Here is a 17,783-nt window from a genome sequence, read left to right on the forward strand (position 1 = left end):
CTTAAAGTAAGAATTTTTTTTTCTTTTTCAGCTGCCCCCATGGCACGTGGAAGTTCCCGGGCCAGGGATCAAATCTGAACCAGTGCTGTGACCTACACCACAGCTGCAGAAACACCAGATCCTTAACATAAGACACCAGGCCAGGGATCAAACCAATACCTCCACAGAGACAAGCCAGATCATTAACCCACTGTGCCACAGTGGGAACTCCTTAAAGAAAGATATACTTTTAATTGTTGCTAAAAAATCTATAAAAAGTTCCTTTATCTAAATCTCTTAGACTGGGTCAATTTAAGACTGTCAATTTTGAGAACTGTTAATACTTTTAGTTTCATTAATAATACATTCCCATTTTTAACTAATCTATCTTTAAGTAATAAAGTTGCTACTAACTCAAACATATCCAACAGCTTAAAAGGAATCAGTAACACAAAATGCTCATCTTAACATATATTCAGAATAACTTGTGCTAGGAACTACATCTAGTCACTTATGATGGAGCATGATAATGTGAGAAAAAGAATGTATATATCTATGTATGATTGGGTCACCTTGCTGTACAGTAGAAAATTGACAGAACACTATAAACCAGCTATGATGGAAAAAGTAAAAATCATTTAAAAAAAAAGAATAACTTGTGGATTTAGTATTTTCTCCTCAAAATTGGTGGGATATTTTATGACAAGTGCCTGTAAAAGGAAATTTATATATAACACCACTATTGCTAAATATGCCAAAGGAAACAGTTAAAAACCACCCCAAGAACTTGGTGTACTCAAGTGCAAACATACAATTTTAAAGTATTTTTATTCATAAATTACATGTTTTCATATTGTGTTATTGGACATAGGTCATTCAAACCTAAATTATCACTATACATTCAACTTATTTTCTTTTTCTTGTCAGCAAATAAAACCAAAATGAAATAAAATTATATAAAAACTTGAACATTAGTTAATCTGTTCCCTGGCCTCACAAGACCCACATATATATTCAAATGCACTAAAGCTATCTTAAGAACACTCTATTTGGAGTTCCTGCCGTGGCACAGCCGCAGCGGAAGCGAATCCGACTAGGAACCATGAGGTTGTGGGTTTGACCCTGGCCTCGCTTGGTGGGTTAAGGATCTGGTGTTGCCGTGAGCTGTGGTGTAGGTCACAGACGCGGCTCAGATCTGGCATTGCTGTGGCTCTGGCATAGGCTGGTAGCTGTCACTTCAATTAGAACCCTAGCCTGGGAACCTCCATATGCCACGAGTGTGGCCATAAAAAAAAGATAAAAAGACGAAAAAAAAAAAAGAACACTCTGCCTTGCTGTACCCCATCCTTACAATTTCACTACTGTCTCAAATATCACCAAGAGCCTTTAATTGTTTGGCACTCTGGGTATAATTCTGTTTTGATCACTTTTCTCACAAGGCATCATTAATTACTGATCCCCACAAACAAGGACTGATGTTCGCCAGCAGCACTTACCAATTAATATCTGACCACTCTTCATAGCAGATCCTCCTGGCAGCAGACCATGTACCACAAGCCTCTCTCCACCGCCCTGTTTTCCAGTTCTTTTCCAGCTCCACTTGGTCTGATGGATAATCCCAACCAGTACTTCCAGAAGCTTGAGCTGCTCTTTGGCCTTGGTGACGGTTAGCTTTTTGGGGTTTACGTAAACATTCACATCTTTGTACCGCTGTTGCACAACAACTCCTGTTTTCTGATTGGACTGGTGCTTTAGAATGGATACTGGCCCACTCGCATTGCTATTTTTTTTATTACTGCGCTTAGGTAACAGTTTTTTACTTTTTAAAATCTTGGTAAACCGCTTGAGTTTCGGTTCATACTTTTTTCCTTCTTTGTAATCACCCTCTTCAATAATAATCTCATTTTCACTGAACCTGACATGGTTCACAGTAGGTGTCTCAGGAAGGAGGCTTTCTTCTTCATCCTCACTCAATTCCAAATAAAACAGCTCTCCATTTTTCTGCACACTATCCAGCCATTCAGGCTCAAGGTCACTATAAAAAGAGAAAAGGTAATCTAAATCACAGCCAAACATAAGAAAAATAGTTACGCCTTTCCAGCAGGAGGGGGAAAGTGGGGGTTAGGGTGCAGGGAGATGGGAAGGGTGAAAATTCTTTCATTGTTTCAAAGTCTCCTTACTATTTCTAATTTATTGCAAGTATCAACACTATTTCCTGTAGAATGCTTTTTGCAGAGCCTTGAAGAACTGGGGTTGGAGGAGAGGGAATCAAATTGGCATAGTGATGGACAAATTAAAAAAAGACATGGCCCCCTTCTAGAATCCAAGGTTCTGTTTTGTTTTATCAATTTAATTCAGCCCCTCTGTGGTTATTGTTCACTTTACACAATTTCACTGGACAGTAATTTACATTAGTAGTAGGTTATGCAATTATATCCAAAGATGTAAGACATTTGGAAATTGTACATAAAAACAACCTATTTGCATAGAAATTATCAGCATGGCTGACATGTTAAAACAAAAGTTAAATAAAGCCTACCAGCATAAAGAGACTTTGCTTATATAATAAAATTTCAAAAGAGAAACATTCATTCACCATGAACTAAAATCTTGGCTAAAAATAACTAGTTTATAATCACGGTTAATAATAATCACTTCTGTAGTCTATAATTTCCATAAAACTCCTTTTAATGAATAATTGTAGTAGGAAAAGTAAACCACACATTGCAAAATTCATAATGTGATTACAAAAAAACATTTTAACTGGGAATAGGCTAGTGAGAAAAAAAACCGAAATTAATGCTGTTAAAATGACTGAAACAGCATCAAAAAAACAAAAATACTCATCTTAAGGTAACAAACCCAACCACAAACTCTACCCTGTTCAATGTTAGGAATGGTTTACCTTTCAAACAGCTGTTCTCTAAAGGAAAACTGGTTACAGTGGAAAAACTAACATGTGGAGAGAGTCTTTTCAGAAACATGAGCTGTAATATCCTGGCATGAAAGGGTGTAATCTGTGTTCTAACCATTCAATCTGCTAAAAGACATTTCTGTTTTCTGCAGTGTTTATTAGCAACCCTGGTTCTTTTAACTTAAAAGTCAAGTATCAGAGTTCCCATCGTGGCTTAGGGGTTAATGAATCCGACTAGAACCATGAGGTTGCGGGTTCAATCCCTGGCCTTGCTCAGTGGGTTAAGGATCTGGCATTGCCGTGAGCTGTGGGGTAGGTTGCAGACGCAGCTCGGATCCCAAGTTGCTATGGCTCTGGCATAGGTCGGCGGCTAAAGCTTCGATTTGACCCCTAGCCTGGGAACCTCCATATGCCTCGGAAGCAGCCCTAGAAAAGGCAAAAAGACCAAAAATAAATAAATAAAATAAAAGTCGTGTCTCTTTCTAAACACTGTGAAAATTAATCCAAAAAATTCACTGTTCTGTTACTCAATTTGAAACTAACCACTGAGGCTGGTCACGAATACAGAATTTTCAACTTAATGAATGGTTAAAAAAAAAAGGTATAACTATCCCCAGATATCAAAACTAACATTTCTTTGGCACTTGCTGCTTCCCAGCGTGTGGCATCATTTTAGGCACTTAGCACCACTTACTGTAGATTATTCATCATATCAGCTATTTTGACCATAACTGTCTGTACCTGCAGAAATTAGTATTTAATAACTCTGCAGTTCTACTCGTCTGAGTCTAAATAACTGCGTACCCATCATAAAAATATAGGTAACAATGTACCATAATTTAAAATGGCACAATGGGCCGTTGTGGCTCAGCAGAAACGAATCTGACTAGGTCCATGAGGCAGGTTCCATCCTTGGCCTCTCTCAGTGGGTTAAGGATATAGCGTTGCCATGAGCTGTGGTATAGGTCGCAGACACGGCTCAGATCTGGCATTGCTGTGGCTGTGGTGTAGGGCAGCAGCTGTAGCTCCGATTGGAACCCTAGCCTGGAAACCTCCACATGTAGCGGGTTCGGCCCTAAAAAGACAAAAAAACGCATAAAGCCACAAAAAACAAAAAAATAAATAAAATGGCATAATGAAAACACACGATATACTTATGAAGATACATGTATATATATGTATCAATTTAGAAAATGAATGAAATTTATTTGCTTTATAACCGCACCGTTTTAATCTGGTATGTGACTTGTATTAAAGATTCATGAACCCAAAGAAACATTTTTCCCTCTCCACTAAACATGACTATGGTTCATTTTATTCCCTAAAATTTGAACGGGAAACCACTTTCTGGTTTTGCTTTAAAGATTCCTGCAGGTGGGGGTGCCACAGAGGGTGGCATTCAGTTGTGGAACAAATAACAGTGCCAGGCACTGTGGTTAGTACTAGAATTACAACGATGAAAATAGCAGTTCCTTCCCTTGTCTAGTGGGGAAGAGAAAGTGAGAAAGAATTCATGACAGTACACATGGTAGGGGCAAAAGAGAAGTCATCTAGCTTAGCCTGGGGTTGAGGGTGAGGTCAAGGAGATTTTCTGGTAGAGGAGGCCCCTACAAGTGAGTTTTAAAGGGACAAGTGGCCTGGGAGGACAGCCTGGGAGAACTGCAGGGGAAAAGGAGAAGAGAATTCCAGCCAGAAGTAACAGCATAAGCAAAGGCCTGGAGGGGTAGTCTCTATGGCTTCTGTGGACAACTAAAGCTAGTCTGCAGTTGCCAGAGTGGAGTTGGTGAGGCGGGGAACAATGAGAGAAGCCGAGTTCTAATTTCACAAGGCCTTTTGGACCCAACAAAGGGTTTGGATTTTGTTGTATAGGTAAGAGAGCATCAGTGAAGAGTTTTAGGTAGAGGATTTACATGTAAGATAATCCCTGAACAGATCTACTTTGACAAGACAAAGATAGAAGAAGGTTTTGATGTGGACAACACCCAAACAAGAGGCCACTTAGGGAGCTATTTCAATATTCCAGCAAACATGATAGCTAAGGCAATGGTAGAGGAAATGGAAAGTAGGAAAAACATTTGAGAAATGTTTGGAAATCACCAGGACTGATTAGATGCAATGAGGGAGAGGAGATTGATGCCTAGTAGATTTCTAATCGGTGACTATTCCTTCCACATGTACATAGGCACAGACTCATTTTACATAAATGGGCATGTAATTATCATACATGTCACCCCCTCCCTACCTTTCACTGATATAAATGATGTTAAAAAAAATCTATGTTCTAAACAATAAAGTCCTACTGTATAGCACAGGGAACTACAATTCAATATAAGAAATCATATTGGGAAAGAATTTGAAAAATATATATACATAGTCATACATATATACATATATATGAATCACTTTGCTGTATACCAGAAACTAATACAATATTGTAAATTAACTACACTTCAACAAAAATTTTTTTTAAAAATCTGTTCTTACAATCATATAGTTATTTGTTACTGTTTCTTTGGAAAAGTTGAATGGAATCTATACATACACACATACTCCTTTATCATTTATTACTTAAAAATACAATTTCAAAACCCCTAATGGCTATATTAAGGGATATAGAATGAGGGATGTAGCAGATTCGGTTACTCACCTACTAATAAGTTTCATGTTCATTTTTTACATATAACTTTACCCAAAGACTATACTAATTCACATTTCCACCAGCGATGAATGAGATTCATTTCCTTAACCTCTAGATTTAAAAATACTTCATTTAAAGGGGAAGTTTTTTTGTTTTGTTTTGTTTTGTTTTTCTGGTCTTTTTGTCTCTTCTAGGGCTGCACCTGGGGCATATGGTGGTTCCCAGGCTAGGGGTCTAATTGGAGCTGTAGCCGATGGCCTACGCCAGAGCCACAGCAACAAGGGATCTGAGCTGTGTGTCTACGACCTACACCACAGCTCACAGCAATGCCAGATCCTCAACCCACTGAGCGAGGCCATGGATCAAACCCGCAACCTCATGGTTCCTAGTCAGATTCGTTAACCACTGAGCCGCAACAGGAACTCCCAAGATTTCTTTTTTAAAGTCAAAGAAATTAAAAGAAGGAAGATAAGAGGAACAAAAGCAGGGAAATTAACATAGGACACTGCAAAGAAGGCAAAACATCTAGTAAAAAGAAAACAAACTGAGAAGTCACAGACCTTGGCTTGAATTCTTCTATTGAGATTTTCACTTTTCTAAACTTTAGCTTTCCTCTTCTAGACCTCATAGAGCTGTAATTAACAGCAAATAAAATAATGTGCCTGGCATGGTAAATGCCAATTAATGACAGTTTCCTTCTTCTTGCCCCAAAGAGTGAAAACCATAGAGAAACTTAAACCTTTACTGGATACAGGTCTTGAACTGCTGGACTTTTCCAACCCCTGGCAATGAGAGAAGACATCTCCAGTGACCTCTGTTTGTTAGGTTCCAGGCTAAGTGCTGGTGACATAGGAACCAAAACTAGATACTGCCTTTAAGGACCTAGCTCAGGATTCGCTAAAGGTTCCGTATTCCTACTACAGGTGATTAACTCCTATTTAGATGAACATCAAGAGCATAATTTGATTAATGTGGCAGAAAGTTTAACAATGTTGGAAAGATTATTCTATCAAACTAATTCTGTTAGAACGGTGTATTAAAAACTATAATAAAACAAAAAAAACACAACTTTTCACTGCAACCATTCATTAATAATGAAATTAATATTATATATAGATACTTCCCACTCCAAGAGATGGAGTTAATCTTTCCTCCCCTTTAGTGTGGACTAGACTTAATGACATGTTTCCAAAGAACAGAGTATGGGAAGTGAAAAACAGCAGCTTCACAGTGAAGAAGCCTGGCAGACATCATCTTAACCAAGTGATCAAGGTTATGAAAAACAAGGACTGAGAAACTGTCACAGATCAGAGGCTAAAGAGACACGATTACTACATGCAATATGATATTCTGGACTGGGTCCTGGAACAGAAAAGGACATAAGTAGAGGAATGGTGAAATCTGAATAAAGTCTGGAATTTAGTTAATACTGTACTAATATTAATTTCTTAATTTTGACAAATACACTATATCTGTGTAAAAGATTAACATCAAGGAATAAAAACTGGGTGAAGGATTTACAGCAACTCTCTGTACTATCTTTGCAACTTTTCTGTAAATCTAAACTTATTCCAAAATAAAATATTTTTATTTTATTTATTTTTTTGACACAGCACACAGAAGGTCCCAGGCCAGGGATCAAACCCGTGCTACAGCGGTGACAATGCCAGACCCTTAAACAGCTGAACCACATGGAAAATCCAAAGGGTTTATTTTTAAAAAGGAATTAGATCTAGCACATTTAAGGTTTTTATAATACATGGGTCACATTAATCAGCATTAATATAAATATTTGTTCATCTCTTTTTTTGAGATTCTATGGTACAAGCTGCAAAGCTGTCATTGTGCAAATGTCTTTCAATGAGATTCTTATCGTGTTTATTCTCCTTTGTTCTAGACAGAAATAACTGTATACTTATGGTCTGCCGGCAAAGTTTGACGGCACTTTAAATGAGTTTCAAGGCCCTAATTGATGTGGTAAACATGAGCAGAGTCCCAAAGAAAAAGTTGCTAATCTGCAAATAATCAAATTTACTTACATAAACTGTAACATAAATACATTTAAGAAAATGAACTTCAGATAATGCCAATGTTTCTCAGTTACTGATGTATTCAAGAATTCTACGTTGATTCTTCTAAGTTATCAAGTCTCTCACCTCCTTAGTTGCACTAATGTTAGCATTTTTCATCAAACGAAATAGTGTTATGATTTCCTTGGCCACCACAAGAAAAACATTATGAATCAGCCAATGCTCATCTTACATCTCCTTAAGAAAAAGAGACTTTTGCTACTACTCAAAACCTGTTACACTACTTTTTTTTCTTTTCAATGGGGAAAGCACAATGTGCTTTACCAAAGTGACCAACACATGTAGTTATGTAGTTTCATAGTGCTAACAATTATAGCAGGACAATTCTAGGGACTGAGAGAAACTATAAAAAATAAAAAAACATTACAACTTATATCATAGATTCTATCTAGGGCTTGTCAGTAAGTACCAGCCTGCCTAGCTTTTCTGTGTTTTTACTTCTGTGCTCTGTATACCAGCAATATCTAATTTTCACCCCTGAAGTCTTTTGACAGTTTTCTAAGAAAAAACCATGATTTTAATGGTTAAAATATATGTTAGCTGTTACAGCAGCTTGAGGAGGTGGGAAACCTGGGATGGGCTGATGATGTTCTTTCTAGCCTAACCACAGTTACCACTGGAACAAATGTGAAGCATGACAGAGAAGAAGAGATCAGCCAGTCAACCACTAACTGAGTATTTGCTGCATGAAATAAATTTTTACATCAGGAACACCTCTCCACTGGGATTATGTTAATAATGACCCATCCCCTACCCCAACCGTTCAGCTAAATGGGGCATGTCTACACATCACTAAGTTAAGGATACAATATAACCCTGGTAGAAGTGAAATCATAGACCCGGACATCATTTTCTTTTTTTTTTTCTTTTTTGTCTTTTTGCCTTTTCTAGGGTCGCACCTGGGCATACGGAGGTTTCCAGGCTAGGGGTCTAATCGGAGCTATAGCTGCTGGCCTACGCCAGAGCCACAGCAACGCCGGATCCTTAACCCACTGAGCAAGGCCAGAGACCAAACCCTCAACCTCATGGTTCCTAGTGGGATTCGTTAACCACTGAGCCACAATGGGAACTCCATAGGACATCATTTTCTTTTTTTTTTTTGTTTTTTTGTCTTTTGTCTTTTGTTGTTGTTGTTGTTGCTATTTCTTGGGCCGCTCCCGCGGCATATGGAGGTTCCCAGGCTAGGGGTCCGATTGGAGCTGTAGCCACGGGTCTACACCAGAGCCACAGCAACTCGGGATCCGAGCCGCGTCTGCAACCTACACCACAGCTCACGGCAACGCCGGATCATTAACCCACTGAGCGAGGGCAGGGACTGAACCCGCAACCTCATGGTTCCTAGTCGGATTCGTTAACCACTGCGTCAGGACGGGAACTCCAGGACATCATTTTCTAATAGGGTTTTCCTGTGCTTTTAGTCAGATGGTCAGAGAGCTCATCACCTAGCTGAAATGCTTATGCCAAAAGTGAGGAATAAAAACTCCTATAGGGGAATTCCTATTGTGACTCAGAGGTAATGAACCTGACTAATATCCATGAGCTTGCAGGTTCGATCCCTGGCCCTGCTCAGTGGGTGAAGGATCTGGCATTGCCATGAGCAGTGGGTAGGCTGCAGATGCAGCTCGGATCCCAAGTTGCTGTGTCTGTGGCCAAGCTAATGTTTGATTTTATTTCTTAAACATACAGGAGTTCTCACTGTGACTCAGTGATAACAAACCCAACTAGTATCTATGAGCTTGTGGGTTCGATCCCTGGCCCTGCTAAGTGGGTTAAGGATCTGGTGTTTCTGTGAGCTGCAGTGTAAGTTACAGAAAAGGCTCCGATCTGGTATTGCTGTGGTTGTGGCTCTGGCATAGGCCAGCGCCTGCAGCTCTGATTGGACCCCTAGCCTGGAAACTTCCATAGACCACAGGTTGGACCTAAAAAAAAAGAAAACCCAAAGAATCCAACTGCAGCAGCTGGGTTGCTGTGGAGGTGCGGGTTCTATCCCTGGTCCAGTGCATCGAGTAAAGGATCCAGCATTGCTGTAGCTGTGACTCAGATTCAATCCCTGGCCCTGGCCTGGGAACTTCCACATGCCACAGATGTGGCCCTTAAAATTAAAACAAAAAAAAGCCTATACGAGGCTGAGTTTGGAGAAATTAAGAGGGACCAAATGAGGTTCTAGGAGAAGACGGCACTTAAATGGGACCTTGACGCAAACTATTGCCTTTGGAATGGATTAGCAATGAGATCCTGCTGTACAGCACTGGGAACTATGTCTAGTCACTTATGACAGAGCATGATAATGTGTGAAAATAGAATGTATACATGAATGTGTAACTGGGTCACCATGCTCTACAGTAGAAAATAAATTGTATTGGGGAAATAATTAAAAAAATAAACTAAAAAAAAAAGGGACCTTGAATGATTGTGACAAGTAGAGAAAGGAAGAAAAGGTGTTTCAGAGAGGACAAAGTATGTATAAATGTAGGTGTGAAAGAACATGGTAAAAATAAGAATGGGTGAATATTTCAGTGTAGTAATATTATGACCCCCCAGAATTTATATGTTGAAACATTACTATCCAACGTTATGGTATTAGGTAGTGGGGCCCTTTCAAAGCGATTAGAATTAGATGAGGTCACAAAGGGGGAGTCCTCACAAATGGGGTTAGTGTCCTGATGAGAGTCACGGGGAATTTGCTTCTCCTCTCTGCTATGTAAGAATACAATGAGAACTTGCAGTCTACAACCCGGAAGAGGGCCCTCACCAGAACCCCACGCTGGTATCCTGATCTTACACTTCAAGCCTCCACAAATGTAAGAAATAAATTTCTGTTGTTTATAAGCCACTCGGTCTAGGCTATTTTTTAAACTAGCAGCCAGAGCTAAGACAAGTAGGAATACAGGTGACTTAAAAAAGGAAGATCATCAAAGATGAGATCAGAAGGGCAAGGAACAAATCTAAAAGAGCTTTAAAAAGCATCCTAAGGAATCCGGAATTTATTTCGGAGGCCATCAAGTTGAGGACAAAAATGATTTAGTAGACTTTAGAGCAGTTTCAGATTCACAGCAAAATTGAGAAGGTACAGCAACTTCCGATAGACTGCCTCCCCCTGAAATGCACAGCCTCCTCCATGATCAACATCCCCACTAGCGTGGTACGTTTGATACAACTGATGATCCTATATTGATACATCATAATCACCCCAAATACGGTTCACTCTTGGTAGTACAGAATCCATGGATTTGTGCAAATGTATAATATGTACCATCCACCATTATAGTATCATACAGAGTAGTTCCACTGCCCTAACACAGTTATCCTAACATTTTAAATTTTGAAATAAAAAGTCAAAATAGATGAAGGCCCATAAAATTTCCCAGGACCAGGAAGACATGTTAAAGAAAAGCATGTCTTTCCTACATAAAGATTTCATTTCCAAAGAGGTAGAAACGCTTACACATTTAGCCTCTATTTTCTCTTTAATTACACCGCCCCTTAGAATACTGGAGTTTTGAGACATGTTGTAAAACAACCAGTTATGACCAAGAATTTTTCTAATTTTCAACACCTCAAGACCAGAGAAAATCTGATGAAATTAAAATGTTAACACTTTCAGGTTGTCTGACCCCTACTCTTAAGCCAGTACTTATTATTACGCCATACTAGGATGCCTCTCATAATAACCTGTTGAAAAAATTACTTTGACATTGCAAATGCGCTGTAGATTCTAATAGAATTGGCCTCATTTTCAAGTCTCAGTTACTTCAGGCTACATGATAAATACATTTCATTGTAATTGAAGTGGTTGAGTGAAGTGAACAATACAGTAACCAGTGATCAAACCTGAAAACATTAGTTGTTTGTTTGCTTTTAGGGCTGCACCTGAGGCATAAGGAAGTTAGCAGGCTAGGGGTTGAACCAGAGCTACCCCACAGCTCACAGGCAACGTTAGATCCCTGACCCACTGAGCGAGGCCTGGGATGGAACCTGCATCCTCATGGATACTAGTCAAGCTCGTTTCCGCTGAGCCACAGTGGGAACTCTGAGTTGTGATTTTTTAACCGCAGGCTTCTCCTCCTGATCACAGGGATGACCTGGTTAAGCACTGGGATATCCACTTCATTTAAATTAGCTTCACTGGTAATATTCATGGCTGTGCTTAGTCCTATTTTTGATCCAAACTGCCATCTTTTATCTTTTTGTAATAGGTTCTCTTAGAGAAAAATGATTTAGAACTGTGTTTTAGAAGGCGAACTCCGGCAGCTGTATGAAAGAAAGACTGCAAACAGGAGATATTAAAGGCACCCAGATTAGTGAGAGGGCTATTCCACTGGTGTATAGATGGAAGAGGCAATGCTAGTGAGAAGCAGAGTGGGGGGAGCTACAGGACTAGAAACATTAGATCTGAAGACCTGAGTGAGAAGAGTGTGATGTCAAATGAGATGGGCAACACTAGGGGAGAAACAGAGAGATAATGAATTCTCTTCCAATAGGCTGAGCTGATCCAGTGCCTAGTGTAATGCCTGGCACAGAATTCATAATTAACAAATATTTGTTAAATGGGAAAAAAACCCAAAAACACAGTGCTTTGTACTTATCAAACACTGGAAAGAGATTTGCTAAATGAATGGATAAATGAATACAATATTATAAAAGGATGTTTAATTACCGATGTTACAAAATATTTAACTTTACTAAAAGCAAGCTAATACAGTATTTTGGAAATATTGGAAATATTTGGAAATATATACATCTGCTGGACTAAAATAAATTATCATCACCAAAAAACCAAACAAACAAACAAACAAACAAACAAAAAACACAGGCTGAGCTGGAAGCAGAGAGAGAGAGACATGGTAGCAGAGAATTACCATTTCTCATCATAAACCTAGTTACATACTATTTCACTTTTTTTTTTTTTCTCTTGCTCTTTAGGGCCACATCTGCGGCATATGGAAGTTCCCAGGCTAGGGGTCAAATCGGAGCTGCAGCAATGTGGGATCCAAGCCTCATCTGCGACTTTAAGCATAGCTCATGGCAATGCTGGATCCTTAATCCACTGAGCAAGGCCAGGGACTGAACCCACGTCTTCATGGATATTAGTCGGGTTCGGTTCTGCTGAGCCACAAAGGGAACTCCCTATTTGACTTTTTAATCTATATAATTTGATATAAGAAAAAGAAAGAGAAAAAAGGAGTCAGGGTTTAGAGCAGGAGAGAAAAGGGAAAATATACTAAATTGGATATTAACACATTACATCACAACTTTAAATGAAATATTATGATTCTTCAAGTAGCACATTCCTATGTTAAAACCCAAGAAATAGATAAACTTTGATATATCCATACAATGGAATCCTACTCAGAAATAAAAGAGAAAGAAACACACACAGGCAACAACATGAGTCTCAAAATAATTATGGTGAGTAAAAGAAGCCAGACAAAAAAGAGAGTCCATACTATACGATTCCATTTTTATAAAACTCTAGAAAATACAAACACATCTTTAATTACAGAAAGGTGATAAAGTGGTTGTAAGGAGTGAGACAAGCTGAGTAGTATTAAGGAGAGACATGGGGAAACCTTTGGATGAGATGGAAATGTTCATTATTATGACAGACGTATACATGTCGAAACTTAAACTGTACACTTTATTTAATTTAATTTTAATTTTTTTTTTTTTTGCTTTTTTTTAAGGGCTGCACTAGCGGCATGTGGAGGTTCCCAGGCTAGGGGTCAAATCGGAGCTACAGCTGCCGACCTGCGCCACAGCCACAGCAACTCGGCATCCAAACCACCCTGCAACCCACACCACAGCTGACGGCAACGCCAGATCCTTAATCCACTGAGCAAGGCCAGGGATCGAACCCATAACCTCATGGTTCCTAGTCGGATTCGTTTCCGCAGCGCCTTGACACAACAATGGAAACTCTGCAAACTGTACACTTTAAATACAGTTTACTGTATGTCAATTACACTTCAATAGAGATGTTTTAAAAATCCCAGAAAAAAATGTAAAGGACATATTTCCCTTCTTTTCCAGCCATCCTTCTTATTTCAGTGGAAGTTCCTCAGCTTTTTACAGCTAAATTCTTTTAGGTATCTTTTTTTTCTATCTTTAAAACTATCGTTAAAACAAACAATTCACTTGGAAAAATCAAAAATCTAAGTCATAAAATTGATAACTCTGGCCAACACAATCTAATGTCACTTCAATGACTTGGATAAATGTAAACCAATGGCATTATTGCAGGTAAATGTATAATTTCTGTTATTTCAATGCTGAAACTAGTCAATGTTTTCTTTAACCTAACCCACCCATCAATATTACCTCTGAAGCTTCCTCAGGGACTTGCCAATATGCCAAGTTAAGATGTAGTGCACTAATCTAACATTTTCCTCTTAAATCATAAGTCTTAAACAAACCTATGAAAAGTACTACACCAGAATGTACCCTAAAGAAATTTTATCTAAGAAATGATAAACTCATTAATTCTCTATTGGCAATCATTTGCAGCTCAAACTGGTTTTCAGTTATAAAGCATGCAAGGAACAATGATAATTTCCAGAAGGAATATGCAGAAGTTAACTAACTAGAAACTTCAAGATACTTTATGTGAATCACTAAGTAGCATAGCCTCCTTAATAACCTCTACATAGGCAATGAAGGACAAGAGGTAATTCCTATCTCTCAGCTTTTATGAAAGAGATTAGGTTCACATCCTTATACAATTGATCCACCTGTTCCAGTGACCTGTCCAAGCTAGGAAGGCCACTCTTATATTGGCAACTCTGCAGCTTAGGAAGGTAAATATCTTAAGGAAAGAACAGAACAGAAGCCTACCTGGTCAGGTCAGCATAACTGCTCTCAAATCTTACACATCAAGAATCAACAGTCATAAAATCTGAATCTTGGTAGGAAATGAAATACACACCAGAGAAACATTTTATAAGAGATTTACTGCACCTTTACTATTAGGAGGGTAATGAAACTGGAACATATGGTGTGATCAGTGAATGACTGATATAAAAAGTTTAATGACCTTCTTTTTTCCTTTTTAAGGCTGTACCTGTGGCACATGTAAATTCCTGGGCTAGGTGCTGAATCAGAGCTGCAGCTGCTGGCCTACACCACAGTCACAGCAACAACAGATCTGAGTCCACATCTGTGCCCTACACCACAGCTTGCTGCAACTCAAGATCCTTAAGAGCGAGGCCAGGGATGGAACCTGCATCCTCACTGACACTATATATGGTTCTTAACCTGTTGAGCCACAACAGGAACTCCTAATGACCATTTTGTAAAAAACTAAAATATAATACATATATTCATGTATTCTTTTTTTTTTTTTTCTTTTTAGGGCCACGCCTGCAGAATATGGAGGTTCCCAGTCCAGGGGTAGAATTGGAGCTGTAGCTGCCAGCCTACAACACAGCCACAGCAACACCAGATCCGAGCTGTGTCCGCAACCTATACCACCACTCATGACAATATCAGATCCTTAACCCACTGCGCGAGGCCAGGGATCAAACCTGCGTCCTCATAGATAGTAGTCAGATTTGTTTCTGCTGAGCTACGATGGGAACTCCACATACATGTATTCTGAATCACAAAATGCTTTGAAATAAGTTTTGTAACACAAGGTCCTCAGCTTGCTCATTTATCTTCATTCACCAAAATCAGCACATCCCATTTAAAACCTAGTCTCTTAAATTCCTACACTGACAACACTCAATTTTGTGACTGTGAGGTAATTACAGATTCTCTTTGGGCTAAAAATGTGTGATTATAAGATGTAGAGAAACCAAGAGTTTGAGTCTCACACTGTCTATGACTCCCATAGCAAGAACAAACAAGGTTTCATATAATCCACACTTCCAACATCCTTGCTTGATAACCATGAATTTTGCCATTATTTTTTAAATGACTACAGTAGAAGGATATTTCATATCCTTAAATTTGTTCAAGTCTTCCACAATACAATCTGTCCTCATTAAGTCTTGAGAGTAGGAGTTCCTATCGTGGCAGAGCAGAAATGAATCCAACTAGGAACCATGAGGTTTCGGGTTCAATCCCTGGCCTCACTCAGAGGGTTAAGGATCCCACTTGCAGTGAGCTGTGGTGTAGATTGCAGACTCGGCTCCGATCCTGCTATGTCTGTTGCCTAAGCTGGCAGCTGTAGCTCCGATTAGACTCCTAGCCTAGGAACCTCCATATGCTGCCGGTGTGACCCTAAAAAGCAAAAAAAAAAAAAAAAAAAAAGCCTTGTGAGTATATTTAAGCAACCATTAATGATGGTTTTCCCTCCATGCTTTTAAAGATGATAAAAATGTTTTGCATACCTATGTGTGAAAATAACCGCCAAATAACTAATATACTTCTAAATACACATTAAATAACTGTAACTGTTATTCCTAAATATACAAAAAATGCCATCCTAAAAATGACTATATATGGCAGTCATTGATATTTTGACTAAAGAACTTTTTCACTGCTAGCCATTTTTAAGCAACCACTACCATTACTTTGACTTTTTCAAAAGTTCTTAATCCATAGCAGTAAGGGATAAATGCCTTCGAAACTGCAACAGCATTGGGTACTGTGAATAAAAATAACTTTTTCATTGTTTTAAGTAGAAAATAACAGATGTTCTGAATTTAAAAATTACACATGACATAAAATATAAAACAAAATTATGAGGATGTATAGGAAAATATAGCAGAAATATACACTGCTGGGAGAGTTTGTCCTTGATGGTGAGACTAGGGTGCATTTTCTTTCATTTACATATCTATTAATTTTCATAACAGTGAAAAAATCTACATAATTTAAATAGCAGACTTCTAAAAAGTGGAGTGTCCCTTCACTCTAAATACTAATGAGGTTAAAGTCACAAAGATCGTGACACCAAAGAAGCAAGAAGACACTGCGACAGAATAGAATTTATAAACACTCTAACAGGTACACTCATATAATACAGAACCCACTACAAAGAGAGCCTCAACCTCTGAGAGTCACAAAAACCTACAGTAACAAAGAATGGTACAGTCATTTCGGCACACTTTATCACACGACTGAAAGGTGGTGCAAATAAACCCCATTTGAAAAACAAAACAAAACCTCAAACACTCACTCTCTACCACGCCAACACTCGTCAAGTCTTCCCCCCAGCCCACGTGTACAATCTCCGGACAGAAGGGATGGATTTAATTGTCCCTCTCGAAGAACCTTACTTATAATCGGAACTCGTAGAGGAGTAAGATTCCGAGTCGCTGACCCGATCTTCAGAATCACAATCCTCATCTTTTTGTGAAGGGGGTTCTGCAGGGAGCTCCTCCGGGCTCTGACGCGAACCGCACAACGCCATCACCAGGCACACAGCAGTTAACAAATGCGTTAAGTTCAGACCTCACAGCCATAGCTCACCGGGGCAGCCATGTTGCCTCCGCTGGGGAAGGGCGGAGGCCACGTGATTACCAATCCTCAGCTGCAATTGGTAACAGCTCAGGTTGCCAGGGAGACGGCGAAGCTTCTCAGAGAGAAGCAAAAGACTGAAAGGAGCCAAAGAACTGAAATTTCTAGGAGGGAGTCTGAGAGGAATAGAAGCTAAAGCTTAAGCGCTTACGCTCTCCTAAACAGACTCCTTTAGAGCAGCCTAACGTATTAAAACAGGCGAAGGCCCACCGGTATTTTTTCTTTTTCTTGCAGTTTGCTCTTTGTTTCTACGCCAAACAGCTATCCAAAACCTTTGAGGCTCTCTGCCTGGGTTTTTTTTCTGAGGTAAACTCCATCCCCTCAAGGAAAGGACGCTTTTAAGCAATGTCTTCAAGGTCTAGATATGTTTCCTTGGTTTTCACAGTTCTACCAAGCAGATATTGTAGAAAGGAGCTTCAAATTGGTGCCAATAATGTGAAAAAACTGCGTGTTCATTTTCTAACTCAAAATTTTATAATTTAAGTTTTCTCATCTTTGAAGTTGGAAGTGTAAACAGATAAATTTTTCTTGTCATTTGCAAATACCTACATCAAAAATATAAATACATGTATGTATATATGTGTGTGTGTATGTGTGTGTGTATATATATATATATATTTAACTTTTTTAAGGGCCACACCCACGGCATATCGAAGTTCCCCCAGGCTAGAGGTGGAATGAGAGCTGCAGCCACCGGCCT

The 17,783-nt window shown here is 39.0% G+C and overlaps 1 protein-coding gene across 15 annotated transcripts in view; it reads right to left on the bottom strand.

The window, feature by feature from the left end:
• Window positions 1–17,076, bottom strand: part of INTU (inturned planar cell polarity protein) — an 82,058-nt gene extending 64,982 nt beyond the window's left edge. For all 15 annotated transcript variants that reach the window (XR_014813012.1, XR_014813009.1, XR_014813011.1 and 12 more), the window contains exons 1-2: window positions 16,843–17,076; window positions 1,476–2,014 (exon numbers count right to left, since the gene is read on the bottom strand). Coding sequence is in view for 2 of the 15 variants with exons in the window: in XM_084972909.1 (XP_084829035.1) it covers window positions 1,476–2,014; window positions 16,843–16,976 (673 nt within the window). In the remaining 13 variants the exon portion in view is untranslated. The remainder of the gene's footprint in view (window positions 1–1,475; window positions 2,015–16,842) is intronic.
• Between the last annotated feature and the right edge of the window lie 707 nt (window positions 17,077–17,783).

Source organism: Sus scrofa, chromosome 8 (assembly GCF_054392235.1).
Source record: "Sus scrofa isolate SSC_HxYL_T2T_F1_AM1 chromosome 8, Sscrofa_HxYL_maternal_Yorkshire_Landrace_v2.0, whole genome shotgun sequence".
Lineage (NCBI taxonomy): Eukaryota > Metazoa > Chordata > Mammalia > Artiodactyla > Suidae > Sus > Sus scrofa.